The sequence below is a fragment of the Boleophthalmus pectinirostris genome, unplaced genomic scaffold, assembly GCF_026225935.1.
Source record: "Boleophthalmus pectinirostris isolate CB_2022bp ecotype Guang Dong unplaced genomic scaffold, ASM2622593v1 HiC_scaffold_11, whole genome shotgun sequence".
NCBI lineage: Eukaryota > Metazoa > Chordata > Actinopteri > Gobiiformes > Gobiidae > Boleophthalmus > Boleophthalmus pectinirostris.
The window spans coordinates 21,368,987-21,384,883 of record NW_026570994.1 but is presented as its reverse complement, the minus strand read 5'-3'; the positions used below and the strand labels follow the sequence as shown (position 1 = coordinate 21,384,883).

The 15,897-nt window shown below is 42.6% G+C and overlaps 1 protein-coding gene across 1 annotated transcript in view; it reads right to left on the bottom strand.

Moving 5' to 3' along the window:
- The window catches only part of LOC110168349 (neuropilin-2-like), a 186,401-nt gene extending 172,960 nt beyond the window's left edge, over positions 1-13,441 (bottom strand). Inside the window, exon 1 of the mRNA XM_055163701.1 lies at positions 12,795-13,441. Within this exon, the coding sequence (XP_055019676.1) occupies positions 12,795-12,864 (70 nt within the window). The 5' untranslated portion in view covers positions 12,865-13,441. The remainder of the gene's footprint in view (positions 1-12,794) is intronic.
- Between the last annotated feature and the right edge of the window lie 2,456 nt (positions 13,442-15,897).

Below are 15,897 nucleotides of genomic sequence, written 5' to 3'. Positions count from 1 at the left end.
CCAGGACTAAAACCAGAACTAAACCAGGTCTAAACTGAGGTCAATGCAGGACTAAAACCAGGACTAAAACCAGGACTAAACTGGGGTCAAACCAGGACTAAACCAGGACCAAACTAGGTCTAAAACCAGGACTAAACCAGGTCTAAACTGAGGTCAATGCAGGACTAAAACCAGGACTACAATTAGGACTAAAAGCAGAACGAAAACCAGGACTAAGCCAGAACTAAACTGGGGTCAAATCAGGACCAAAACGGGGTCAAACCTGGATTAAAACCAGGACTAAACTGGGCTCTAACCTGGACTAAAACCAGGACCAAAACCAGGACTAAAACCTGGACTGAATGAGGACTAAAAGCAGGACTAAACCAGAGTCAAACCAGGACTAAACAAGGATTACAACCAGGACTAAACTGGGGTCAAACCAGGACTAAACCAGGACCAACCATGTCTAAAACCAGGACTAAAACAGGACCAAAACCAGAACTAAATCAGGACTAAACCCAGGACTAAAACTAGGACAAAAACTAGGACTAAACTGAAAAAGCAGGACTAAACTAGGACTAAACCAGAGTCAAACCAGGATAAAATCAGGACCAAAACCAGGACTAAACAAGGATTAAAACCAGGACTAAACTGGGGTCAAACCAGAACTTAAACCAGGACTAAAACCAAGACTAAACCCAGGACTAAACAAAGACTAAAACCAGGATTAAACTGCATTAAAACCAGGACTAAACCAAGATCGAAACTAGGACCAAAACCGGGACTGAACTGGAATCAAACCAGGACTAAAACCAGACTAAACTGGAATCAAACCAGGACTAAAACCAGGACTAAACCAAGATTGAAAGCAGGAATAAACTGGGGTCAAGCAAAGACTAAAACTAGGACTAAACCAGGACTAAAATGGGGTCAGTCCAGACCAAATGCCTGGACCACGGTCTGACTGACAGTGGCAGAGTGGTTAGCGTTTCAGTTTGAGGTTGTGGGTCCAATTCTCCAACTTCTTTCCGAGACTTAAACCTGTAAAAATGCAAAAAAAGATCCCATTTTGTCGTTTTTAGCCAAACCAGCGACATGTGGTCTGCCCGTCCGTCCACAAACTCAATTACCCAGAATGCAACAGGACAACAAAGGAGCATTGTTTAACTAATGTGTTTAAGAAGAGCGGATTTATTTTCCTTTTAAGACGACTGAAAAAGTGGCTAAAGTCCAAAAATCCTCTTTAGCCGCAGTGAGGCCCTCGCTCTTCCTCCTCCTGAACCCGAGGACACTAACAGGATAAGAGCCCCGCGCTAATCAGCTAATGCACCCCCCCGCTCGCCGCTCGCCGCTCGCCGCTTCACCGCTCGCCCGCCGCTGTTCGCCGCTCGCCTGATCAATGCTTTTCAATAGATCGATGAGGTGAGCAGATGGTGCAGGAGCAGTGAGGGGGTGAGATAATCCAGTTCTACCTGACGCTTGTTTGGGTTTGGGGCCGTGGAGTCAAATGTCAAAACAAAACAAAAGAAACAGACCAATGAAGACGACTTTAAGGAGAAAATAATCAGAATTTGACCAAAACAAAGGAAAGTGACTTTTGATATAAAATAATCAGAATATCAAACTTATTTAAGCCATAACATGTCACTTTTTTGACTTAAATTATGCAGGTACAATCTATAATGTTTGGTTTTATTCCTACAAAAAAAAACATATATATATATATATATATATAATATATATATATATATATATATATATATATATATATATATATATATATATATATATATATATATATACACACACACATTATGGATAAATGTAAAACATAATACAGTACAATACAAAAAATAAAAAATAGTAGCAGTATTATGTAATTGCAATGCAATTTATTTCGCTCTATGTAAATATTTGTAAAGTTTCATCATCAGAAGCAACAACATCAGTTTTTAATTTTTGAAACTGTCATGAACAGAAGTGAGTTAATATATGTTTTTCCTTGTTCCTTTTCGAGAAATGTAGTACATGTATGTAAATAAGACTTTATTTATATGACGCTTTTCACAGACATTTTTGTCCCCAAAGACACTTTACAGATCATGATTCAGCATTATTCATTCACTCTGCACCTGCTGATGTAAACTACTGTTGTAGCCACAGCTGCCCTGGGGCAGACTGACAGAAGAGCGGCTGCCATGACACTCGGCACCATCAGTCCCTCACACACTCACACACACACACTCACACACACACACACACACTCACACACACACACACACACACACTCACACACACACACACACACATGACACACACACACACACACACACACACTCACACACACACACACACACACACACACACACACACACACACACACCACGTTCATACACGACAGTGTGGGTGAAGTGTCTTGCCTAAGGACACAATGATTGAACTGACTGTGTTTAACTGACCTCGACTATCATCTGTTTTATGGACCTGGAGCAGGTTTTGGGTTGATGTGTCTGATTATTGTTTCTCTCTTGGCACAAACTCAAAATAAAATAAAATTTAAAATAAATCAAATATTCCACAGACATAAAACGTGTCTGTCTCCATGGAGAATGTTCCACAGTGTGGCTTTAACTTTCTGTTTCATGTAGTTGCAGTTGTCATGCCACGTCTAGAAAGTTCCATACTGTCACTTTAAATAGTAGTTACAGTAGTAGTAGTTGGAGTTGATGCAGTTCCCACGGCTACAGCTGTTGACAAAAGGCCCTGAGGCCGGAATGTTCCACAGTAGAGCATTAAAGCTCCTCACAGCAGGAGACAACGACTGAAGTAGAAGCAGTTTCACAAACACAAGTACACTAAAGAAGTAGAGAAGTAGTAGTAGTAGTAGTAGTACTAGTACTAGTAGTAGTAGTACTAGTAGTAGTAGTAGTAGTAGTAGTAGTAGTAGTAGTAGTAGTAGTAGTAGTAGTAGTAGTAGTAGTACCCTAATTTTAACATTGGAGCAAGTAAAGTAAATTGAAACAAAAAGAAGAATTAATGAGCCAGGACTAAACCAGGTCTAAACCAGGACTAAACCAGGACTAAACCAGGACTCTAAACCAGGACTAAACCAGGACTAAAACTAAACAGGGACTAAAACCAGGTCTAAAAACCAAGGACTAAACCAGGACTAAACCAGGACTAAACCAGGTCTAAAACAAGGACTAAACCAGGTCTAAAACAAGGACTAAACCAGGTCTAAACCAGGTCTAAACCAAGACTAAGACAGGTCAGATCCAGGACTAAACCAGTACTAAACTGAGTCTAAACCAGGACTAAATGACGTTTAAACCAGGACTAAACCCGGACTAGATAAAGAACCACATTTGAGAAAGTGTAATGAGACTTGATGAATATGCAAATGAGCTGTAATTTGAATATTCATGAGGTGAGGAGTAATTAAAGAGTCTGTGTTAAACTGTGGAACACGAGACGGACCTGGAAAACCTGGAAAACCTGGAAAACCTGGAGAGGCACGGGGTTTCTGCAGAAGCTCTGGGACTGGGACTGGGCGCAGGAGGAAGTGTGAAAAATGAAAACCTCCTTTGAAAAACATGAGGCAGAAACAGAGAAAAGTGTTTGAAATGTTCCACAAAGTCAAACCACGAGATCATTCAGACACAGACATGCCCCAGGATAGAAACTCTGCTCTGAAAACAGGGTCAAACCAGGACTGGACCAGGACTAAACCAGGACTGGACCAGGACTAAACCAGGACTGGACCAGGACTAAAGCAGGACTGGACCAGGACTAAACCAAGACTAAACCAGGACTAAACCAGACTAAACCAGGGACTAAAACAAGGACTAAACCAGGACTAAACCAGGACTAAACAGGACTAAACCAGGACTAAACCAGGACTAAAACAGGACTAAACCAAGACTAAACCGAGACTAAACCAGGACTAAAACCAGGACTAAAACAGGACTAAAACAGGACTAAACCAGGACTAAACCAGGACTAAACCAGGACTAAAACAGGACTAAACCAAGACTAAACCGAGACTAAACCAGGACTAAACCAGGACTAAACCAGGACTAAACCAAGACTAAAACAGGACTAAACCAAGACTAAACCGAGACTAAACCAGGACTAAACCAGGACTAAAACAGGACTAAACCAAGACTAAACCGAGACTAAACCAGGACTAAAGCAGGACTAAAACCAAGACAAACACTAAACCAAGACTCAGCGAGGACTAAACCAGGACTAAATTAGGGCTGAACCAGGACTCAGCCAGGATTAGACCAGGATTTAAACTAGGACTCAAACAGGTCTAAAGATCCAGAATTAAAACAGATCTGAACCAAGACTGAACCAGGACTAAACCAGGGTTGGACCAGGACTAAACCAGGACTAAAGCAGGATTAGACCAGGACCGAACCAGGACTGAAGAATCAGGACGAAAGCAGGACTAAACCAAGATTGAACCAGGACTAAACCAGGACTAAAACTGGACTAAGCAAAGACCAAACCCGGACTAAGCTAGGACTCAACCAGGACTGAAGAGCCGGGACTAAAACAGATCTAAACCAAGACTGAACCAGGATTAACTAAGGTTGGACCAGGACTAAAGCAGGACTAAAGCAGGACTAAGCCAGGACTCAACCAGGTCTAATGCAGGATTAGACCAAGACTTAAACAGGACTCAACCAGGACAGGGCTGGACCAGGACTGAACCAGGACTAAATCAGGACTGAAGAGCCAGGACTATAACAGATCTAAACCAAGACTGAACCAGGACTAAACTAACGTTGGACCAGGACAAAACCAGGACTCAGCCAGGTCTAAACCAAGATTAGACCCGGACTGAACCCGGACTGAAGAATCAGGACTCAAGCAGGACTAAACCAAGATTGAACCTGGACTAAATGAGGGCTGAACCAGGACTAGACCAAGACTAAAGCAGAATTAGACCAGGATTTAAACAAGACTAAAACAAAACTCAACCAGGACTAAACCAGGACTGAACCAGGACTGAAATAAAAACCAAGACCAAGACTAAACAAGGACTAGACCTGGATTAAATTAGGTCTGAACCAGAACCAAAAACAGACTCAGAATCACTAAACGATATTTTCCCCCAAAGAATTTTCTCTAAATACCAAAAGAGTTAAAAAAAAAAGTGTAAAACGTGAGTGAAATCAGAGTCTGTAAACAGCGACAGGATCAGGACTTTGAAGTTTTATCGTCTCGTTTAAATTCTCCCAGAACTTTTTATTCTGAACAAAAAAAAAAAAAAAAAAAAAAAAAAACGAGAAACAAATGGAAAAGACCAAAGATGTTTTTAGGAGAAAACAGATTTGAAAAACAAAAACAATTCAGCAAAAGACGCGAGAACAGAACTGGAAACGGGACAAAACACAGGTCTAAACCAGGTCTAAACCAGGACTAAACCAGGTCTAAACCAGGACTAAACCAGGTCTAAACCAGGTCTAAACCAGGTTTAAACCAGGTCTATAAAAAAACAGGTCGAAACAATAAACTCAAGATGAATCAGAGACCAAAAGATGAGTCAATTTCCCAGACAGGTCAGAACGAGAACTACAGAAGTTTAACCAAGGACCAGACCAGGACCAGACCAGGACCAGACCAGGACTAGACCAGGACCAGACCAGGACCAGACCAGGACCAGACCAGGACCAGACCAGGACTAGACCAGGACCAGACCAGGACCAGACCAAAGCAACTAAAACTTAAAAAAACAAAAAAACAAAACAAAACAAAGATGACTTATTAAAAATAGAAATATAATTTACTCTCTAAAAACAACTAGACCAAGACATAAACCAGAACTAAACCAGGATTAAACCAGGACTAAAACAGGACTAAATCAAGGACTAAACCAGGACTAAAACATGACTAAATTAGGGACTAAATCAGGACTAACCAAGAGACCAAAAACAGAACTAAACCAGAGACTAAAAACAGGACTAAATCAGAAGTAAACCAATACTAAACCAGGGACTAAACCGGGATCTAAACCAGGTCTGGAGTCGTTCTAAACTTAGACTTCAGTGTTGACGTCCCGCGGTCATCACATTTTATTTTATTACACCACATGCTCTGACCGCTGTTAAACCAGGACTAAACCAGGACTAAACCAGGACTAAACCAGGTCTAAACCAGGACTAAACCAGGTCTAAATCAGGACTACACCAGAACTAAACCAAGACTCAATCAGGAGTAAACCAAAGACTCATAACAGGACTAAACCAGGACTAAACGAGATACTAAAAACAGGACTAAAACAGGATTAAACCAAAGACACAAAAGGACTAAACCAGGACTAAACCAGGGACTAAATCAGGACTCAACCAGAACTAAACAGAGACTAAAAACAGGTCTAAACCCGGACCAAATCTGAGCTAAAACAGCATAAAAAAACTGACAAAAACAGGACAAATTCAGGAACAAACCAAGATCTAAACCTGGTCTGGATTAGTTTTAAAACAGTCAGACTTCATTTGATTTTATAGACCACACACACCGACTAAACCAGAACTAAACCAGGACTAAACCAGGACTAAACCAGGACTAGACCAGGACTAAACCAGGACTAGACCAGGACTAAACCAGGACTAAACCAGGACTAAACCAGGACTAGACCAGGACTAAACCAGGACTAAACCAGGACTAAACCAGGACTAAACCAGGACTAAACCAGGACTAGACCAGGACTAAACCAGGACTAACCAGGACTAAAACCAGACTAAACCAGGACTAGACCAGGACTAAACACAGGACTAAACACCAGGACTAACACAGGACTAAACCAGGACTAAACCAGGACTAGACCAGGACTAAACCAGGACTAAACCAGGACTAGACCAGGACTAAACCAGGACTAGGACACAGGACTAAACACAGGACTAAACCAGGACTAAACCAGGACTAAACCAGGACTAGACCAGGACTAAACCAGGACTAAACCAGGTCTGACCACAGAATCCCTGAAAACAAAACCGTCGAGTTTTTTTCTGGTGGATTTTTACTCCGACCAAACCCACGACTCAAAACTCCTCTGATCTGACACAGATGTTCTCTCTCTCTCCTCATCCCTCCTTTTTCTCTCTCTCCTCATCCCTCCTTTCTCCCTCCTCACCTCTATCGCTTCTCTCCCTTTTCTTCTCTCTCTCTCTTCATCTTTATCTCTCTCCTTTCTTCCCCTCCCCCACACGTTCCCTCCGTTTACGCTCTTCTCTTCTCTCCTCTTCGCTCTATCTCTCCCTCCCTCCGTCTCTCCCTCCGTCTTCTCTTCTCTTTCTCTTTCAGTCCTGCCAAAAAGCTGCGCCGCATGTTTTTGGACGAGAGAAACACTTTACACACGAGCCAAAGAGAAAGAGGAGAGGAGAGAGAGAGAGAGAGAGGGAGCGAAGGAGAGGAGAGAGAGGAGGAGAGAGAGAGAGAAGGGAGAGGAGAGAGAGAGAGAGAAGGAGAGAGGGAAAGAAGAGAAGAAGAGAGGAGAGAGAGAACGAAGAGAGGAGAGAAGGAACAAGGAGATGACAGGAGAGGAGAGAAGAGAGGGAAGGAGGAGAGAAGGAGATAGGAGAGGACAGATGGTAGAGAGGAGAGGAAAGAGAGAATGAAGAGAGGAGAGGAGAGACAGGGAGCGAAGGAGTGGAGAGAGAGTGAGCGAAGAGACGAGAGGAGAGGAGAGAGGGAAGGAGGAGAGAAGGAAAGAGGAGAGGAGAGAGGGAGCGAAGAGAGGAGAGAAGAGAGGAGAGAAGAGGAGGAGAGGAGAGAGGGAACGAGGAGAGGAGAGGAGCGAAGAGAGGAGAGAAGAGGAGGAGAGGAGAGAGGGAACGAGGAGAGGAGAGAAGAGAGGAGGAGCGAAAGAGAGGAGAGAAGAGAAGGAAGGAGGAGTGAAGGAGAGGAGAGAGAAGGAGGAGAGGAAAGGAGAGGAGAGAGAGAGAACGAGGAGATAAGAGAGAGAGAAGGAGCGAAGGAGAGGAGAGAAGAGAGGAGGAGCGAAAGAGAGGAGAGAAGAGAGGGAAGGAGGAGAGAAGGAGAGAGGAGAGGAGAGAGAAGGAGGAGAGGAAAGAAGGAGAGGAGAGAGAGAGAACGAGGAGATAAGAGAGAGAGAAGGAGCGAGGAGAGAGGGAGAGAAGGAGAGAGAGAGAGAAGAGAGGAGAGAGAGGAAGAGGAGAGAGAGGAGGAGAGAGAGAGAGAGAGAGAGGAGAGGAGGAGAGAGAGAGAAGAGAGAGAGAGAGAGGAGAGAGAAGGAGAGAGAGGAAGGAGGAGAGGAGAGAGAGAGAACGAGGAGAGAGAGAGAGAAGGAGCGAAGAGAAGAGGAAGAGAGGAGAGAGAGAGGAAGAGGAGAGGAAGGAGAGAGAAGAGAGAGAGAGAGAGGAGAGGAGAGAGAGAGAAGGAGCGAAAGAGAGGAGAGAAGAGAGGGAAGGAGGAGAGAGAGAGAGAACAGTCAGAATCTAAATCCACCTGTAACTGAATAAATGTAAAGCAGATGTGTTTAAAGTCACACTGCGGAACATTCCAGACACAGCGGTGACGTCTCCATGGAAACGACAAACAGGTGACCTTTATCTACTTTAATCAAACGTCAGAATAATCAGACGCAGACAGTTTCTCCAAACATTTCCAGGGTGAATCAGAGAAAAGAGAGAAAATCTTCAGATCTGAATCCAGAATTTAAGAAAAGAAAAACCAGAGTCAAAAAAAATACACCTGGAAACAACACGAGAAAGAAGAAGAACTAAACCAGGACTAAACCAGGACTAAACCAGGACTAAACCAGGACAAACCAGGACTAAACCAGGACTAAAACAGGACTAAACAGGAAACCAGGACACTAAACCAGGACTAAACCAGGACTAAACAGGACTAAACCAGGACTAAACAGGACTAAACCAGGACTAAACCAGGACTAAACCAGGACTAAAAAACCAGGACTAAACCAGGACTAAACCAGGACTAAACCAGGACTAAACCAGGACTAAACCAGGACTAAACAGGACTAAAACAGGACTAAACCAGGACTAAACCAGGACTAAACCAGGACTAAACCAGGACTAAACCAGGACTAAAACAGGACTAAACAGGACTAAACCAGGACTAAACCAGGACTAAACCAGGACTAAAACAGGACTAAACCAGGACTGAACCAGGACTAAACCAGGGACTAAACAGGACTAAACCAGGACTAGGAAAACAGGACTAAACCAGGACTAAACCAGGACTAAACAGGACTAAACTAAACCAGGACTAAACCAGGACTAAAACCAGGACTAAAACAGGAGGACTAAAACAGGACTAAACCAGGACTAAAACAGGACTAAAACAGGACTATAAACAGGACTAAACCAGGACTAAACCAGGACTAAAACAGGACTAAACCAGGACTAAACCAGGACTAAACCAGGACTAAACCAGGACTAAACCAGGAAACAGGACTAAAACAGGACTAAACCAGGACTTAAACCAGGGACTAAACCAGGACTAAACCAGGACTAAAACAGGACTAAACAGGACTAAACCAGGACTAAACAGGACTAAACCAGACTAAACAGAAAAACAGGATAACAGGGACTAAACCAGGACTAATAAACCAGGACTAAACCAGGACTAAACCAGGACTGAACCGGGACTAAAGCAGGAAGTAAATCAGGACAGACTAAACCAGGACTAAACCAGGACTAAAACAGGACTAAACCAGGACTAAACCAGGACTAAAGCAGGAAGTAAAACAGGGACTAAACCAGATGAAATAAAACAAAAACACCGGGCAACAAGCAAAGAAAAACAAGGTCTATCATAAGAAAAATTTAGAACTAAAACCAGGACTAAAGGACTAACCAGGACTAAAACAGGACTAAAACAGGACTAAAACCAAAAAAAGGACTAAACCAGGACTAAACCAGGACTCAGGACTGAACCAGGACTAAGAAAATATTATATGAAAAAATACTCTTAAGTATTCGAGTACCTGTTTAAAAAATGTACTTAGAATAAAAAAGTACAAGTGTTTTGGTTTTATAAAAGTTCAAATATACAGATTTGTTCAATTTTGTTCAACAGTTTTTTCCAGCTGTTTTTACTTTTGTACGTTTCTGTTTTTCTCAAATTACTGACGTGTTAAAAATAAACTCTTTTCAGCAGGTCTCAAACTACAACAAAAATACTTTTACTTTTCAGTCCTGTTCAAAAGTATCATGGAGTAAAAAGTACAGATATACTTGGATTAAACCAGGACTGAACCAGGACTAAACCAGGACTGAACCAGGTCTAAACCAGGACTGAACCAGGACTAAACCAGGACTAAACCAGGACTAAAACAAGGATTAAAACCAGGACTGAACCAGGACTAAACCAGGACTAAACAGGACTAAACCAGGACTAAACCAGGACTAAACCAGGACTAAAAACTAAACCAGGACTAACCAGGACTAAAACAAGGACTAAACAAGGACTAAAACAAGGATTAAAACCAGGACTGAACCAGGACTAAACCAGGACTAAACCAGGACTAAACAAGGACTAAAACAAGGATTAAAACCAGGACTGAACCAGGACTAAAACAGGACTAAAATTAAGACTAAACCAGGACTATACCAGAACTAAACCAGGACAAAAACAGGACTATACCCGGACTAAAACAAGGACTAAAACAGGACTAAACCAGGATTAAACCAAGACTGAATCAAGACTGAACCAGGACTAAACCAGGACTAAACAAGGTCTGAACCAGGACTAAACCAGATCTAAACCAGGACTAAACCAGGACTAAAGCAGGTCTGAACCAGGACTAAAGCAGGACTAAACCATGACTGAAGAACCAGGACTAAACCATGACTAAAGAAAGACTAAATCAGGATTGAAACAGGACTAAACCAGGGCTGGACCAGGACTCAGCCAGAACTAAACCAGGTCTAAGAAAATATTACATGAAAAAATACACTTAAGTATTCGAGTACCTGTTTAAAAAATGTACTTAAGAGTAAAACGTACGAGTATTTCGGTCTTAAAAAGCTTCAAAATGTAGAAATATGTTCAATTTTGTTCAACAGACGTAAATGAAACAATTTTTTATTACGTTTTTATCGTTATATTTTCGTTTTTGTTGCTTAAATTACGTACGTATTAAAAATATATATAATAAAAATACTTTCACTTCTCAGTCCTGTCCAGAGTTAACGTAAAAAGTACACACTATGCAATGTATTTAAGACATAAGTGCAGTACTTTCACTTCGTTACGTAACTTCTTGGCATAAACACAACATAAACGTAAAAGTATTTCTAAAAACGTCCAGTATGTATGTATAAAGTATGCCTCAATTTGGCGTGATGGACCTCGTGACCAAAACTTCGGTGGGCACGTACACGCGTAAACACACCGAATCCGCACACGCACGTAGATAAGCGACGTTCCTGCGGGCTGAGTAACCGGGACCACCATCCGCGTCTCGTCACTGCATTTCCCACAAAACACGCTGCCGAAAACACGCCCGTGCTGCCGAAATAACGCACAATTTTTTGGCGTGCTAAAAATAGAACCGTAACGCGTGTTTCAATTAGCGATGCTGGCTCACGAGGCCAAATTTGAACGTAATGATTAAAACTGTTATTTACGATTTAACGCGAATTTACTTTCATTTTCGTGAACAGTTTTGTTAAATGAAACTTTCAGTCAAGTTAACGTGAAAAGCACCTTTATTTTTACGCACTTTTTAAATAAATTGGTTCGCTTTAATACAAATTACTTAATCTAGCTGTTTACGTAATGTCACTACGTATGTTGTCGATTGATTTTTTTAGTTCTGTTACGTTACATTGTGCATATTTTTTGCTTAACGTCAAAAAATACGTGCATCCCAACTTTAAACATGTTGCCCAAACGCGTAAAAAGTCAAGAAACCACTTCACGACATTCCGTAAACGCGCAATTTTATCGTAACGAGCTGATTTGCACGTTTAATCACGCAAACGTTGAAAAATCACGCGCAAAAAACCAGCCACAAACTGCGCGTCCGTGCCTCCGTCCAAGCGCCCTAACCTGCATCTCACTGTGGCGTGCGGCATGTCAAGACCCGGGGTGCCCTCCTCCTCCTCCTTTACCCACGCACACGCACGCACACGCACAGGAGGAAGCGAGGAAGACACCCGTGCGCGCAGGAGAACGTTACGATAATAACAGGCATGATTTCTTTTGGATCGTAAACGCGCGATGCTTGATTTAAGTGCAGGTTTTACGCACGGCTTTAGGGGGGGATTGTGGAGACGCGGGTGAAAGCGCGTGCTGCAGCCCACCCTCGAGTCTCGCGAGTGCCAAATTGTCGTTTCGGAATCATTAAAAAACGACATGGAAACAGCAATTTGGCGGCGATGTTCGAAAACGCCGCATTTACGAGTCAACGGAGCGGAAACGCGATTGAAGCCGCGGCACGTCCTCCTCCTCCACCACCTCCTCCTCCTCGCGAACATCATCATCATCATCGTCGTGGCCGTCGTCGTGTGGCATATGGTGCGAACTGGTGTCGTTTTGGCGAAAAATAAAGGCGCTCTGGTTAAGTTGGCACGCGCTCGTACAACCGTATGGCCCCCGCGCGAGTGAGACGCACGCGAGTTGACAGCGATGCTTAGCGTGCGTAAAAGCAGGACGTATCAATTTAGGCTCAATGGTCAGCGAGCGTGGAGGAGTGCATCGATTTGAACGATCTGTTTTCGTTTTGTTTTTTTTGTTTGTTTTTTTTGGCAACTTAACCCCACGCGTAAAACAAAACAAAAAAACGTAAAAACATAAAAACGTAAACTCACCGTCTTGCCCGTTGATTCGTAACGCGAGATGTAACAGCAAAAATCCAAGAAATGACGAAACACAATCCATGCTGGCGAAAAACTTTAACAGTTCCCAAGCGATTTTCTCTTTCTTTTTCTTCCTCACGAACACAAAATTCCCCCACGGAAACTGGAAAATAAAATGAAAATTCCACTCAGGAAACTACGCCGCTTCAGCGATAATCCAAGACGCGATCATCGGGAATTAAATATGTGCACGCCGAGTCATTGAAGCGTCGCTGATGTTTCGCACGGCTTCAAAAAAAAAAAAAAAAAAAAAAAAAAAAAAAGACCTGAGCTAATTCGCTGTTTTTCCCAAAGTCATGAGATTAAAACTTCCAGATCACAAGTTTGGGGGGAGTTAAGTCCGAATCCGTAAGCGCTCCGTTAACTCCACGGCTCCGTTTTTACGCACGCGAGGTCCGACGTAAAAACAACCAAAAAAAAAAACCAAACCAGGAGTAAAAAACAAACGTGTCCCCCCTTACAAAAAACGTCAAAATCTCGTCTCCATTTGGGAAGAAGTCACGCATAGATCCGTAGCGGTGTCGCGTTCATGTCGCGTGGGTTTTCGTCCGCGCTGTGGAGTGCAAACCCCTCGGAGCCCGCGTGCGTCCTGTGCCAGCGTCGGTCTGCGTGAGTGTGTGGAGAGAGGCGCGAGGGGAGGCGGCTTTTAGGGGGCTCCGAGCTATCGCGTTACAGTCACGGCTCCGCGGCTCCGCCCCCCTCTCCGCAGCCCGAGCGCAGAGAGGCACGCGGCCGAGAGCGAGGGAGGGAGGGAGGGAAGGGAACGGGGCTCACGGCTCTTTTACGCGAGCCGAGTCTTTGGGATCATCTCCAGGAGCCGTTCAAAAGACTCACGTGCGGCATGAGAGTCACAGAAGTCAGTTTTTTAAAGAGGACATATCGTATTTTATAGTTTTTAATCATTGTAAAATCGTCACAACAAAGCGCCGTTTAGCTGTGGGTCCCTCCGATGGATAATTGTGCATAAAATGAGTGACTTTTTCTTTCATTCACGCCTAAATTGTAACTAAAAGACGCTGCAGAATCGAACATGTATCACCGAAAATTAAATGACAGTAGAGTACGTCAGTCGGTGTCAAAACGGAGGCGAAGATGCAAAATAAGTGATTAAAAGACTCAAACTGCACGAATCGCTCTAAATATAACTCCAGGTGTACACAAAATAAACCACAATTCTCATTCGATCATAAACGATAAACTTTTGTTCCTTCGTTAAACATTATTATTAGTTTGTACGAACATAATACAGCACAAAACAAAAAAAAGAAGTCAGTTTTTAAAGAGGACATATCGTGCTTGTGTTTGTTTTATAGTTTTAATCTTTTTTAACCGTCGTAAAATCGTCACAACAAAGCGCCGTTGAGCTGTGGGTCCCTCCGATGGATAATTGTGCATAAAACGAGTGACTTTTTCTTTCATTCACACCTAAATTGTAACTAAAAGACGCTGCCGAATCGAACATGTATCACCGAAAATTAAATGACAGTAGAGTACGTCACAGTCGGTGTCAAAACGGAGGCGAAGATGCAAAATAAGTGATTAAAGATGACGCAAACATGCACGAATCGCTCTAGATACAACTCCAGGTGAACTCAAATTAACCCAATTTCATGTCGATCATAAACGATAAACGTTTTCGTTCGTTAACATTATTATTAGTTTGTACGAACATAATACAGACAAAACAAAAAAGAAGTCAGTTTTTAAAGAGGACATATCGTGCTTGTGTTTGTTTTTATAGTTTTAATCTTTTTAACGTCGTAAAATGTCCAACAAAGGCCGTTGAGTGTGGGTCCCTCCGATGGTAATTGTGCATAAAACGTGACTTTTTTTTCATTCACGCCTAAATTGTAACTAAAAAACGCTGCAGAATCGAACATGTATCACCGAAAATTAAATGACGGTAGAGTACGTCAGTGAGCGTGAACCGGCGGAGGTGAAAACAAGGATCGTGCTGCAAAATAAGCGATAAAAGAACATCAAATCTGCACGAATCACTATAAATACAACTTCAGGTGAACTCAAATTATTATGGTTTATTTTGTACGATCGTAAACGATAAACGTCTGTGCGTTCGTTAACATTATTATTAGTTTGTATGACATTAATACAGTAAAAGAAGTCAGTTTTTAAAGAGGACATATCGTGCTTGTGTTTGTTTTATAGTTTTAATCTTTTTTTAATCGTCGTAAAATCGTCACAACAAAGCGCCGTTGAGTTGTGGGTCCCTCCGATGGATAATTGTGCATAAAACGAGCGAGTTTTTCTTTCATTCACGCCTAAATTGTAACTAAAAGATGCTGCAGAATCGAACATGTATCACCGAAAATGAAATGACAGTAGAGTACGTCACAGTCGGTGTCAAAACGGAGGCGAAGATGCAAAATAAGTGATTAAAGATGACGCAAACATGCACGAATCGCTCTAAATACGACTCCAGGTGTACACAAAATAAACCACAATTCTCATTCGATCATAAACGATAAACTTTTTCGCCTTCGTTAAACATTATTATTAGTTTGTACGAACATAATACAGCACAAAACAAACAAAAGAAGTCAGTTTTTAAAGACGACACGTCGCCGTCTTTACGTTATAATTTGCACTTTTTAATTACAATATTATGACAACAAAGAGCCGTTCAGCTGTCGGTGCCTCTGATGGAGAAATGCACTTTGCACTAATGCATCTTTATTTATTAAACACAGAGAGAGAGAAGAAGAGGGAGAAGAGAGAGGAAGAAGAGAGAGGGAGAAGAGAGGGGGAGAAGAGAAAGAGAGAGAGAGAGAGACGAGAGAGGGAGAAGAGAGAGAAGAGAAAGAGGAGAGAAAAGAGAGGGGGGAGAGAAGAGAGACAGAGGGAGGGAGGGAGAGAGAGCAAGAAGAGGGGGGAGGAGGGGAGGGAGGAGAGAGAGAGAGAGAGAGAAGAGAGAGGAGGAGAGAAGAGAGAGAGAGAGAGAGAGAGAGAGAGAGGAGAGAGAGGGAGAGGAAGAGAAGAGAGAGAGAGAGAGAGGGAGAGAGGAAGAGAGAGAGAGGGAGAGAGGAGAGAGGGAGAA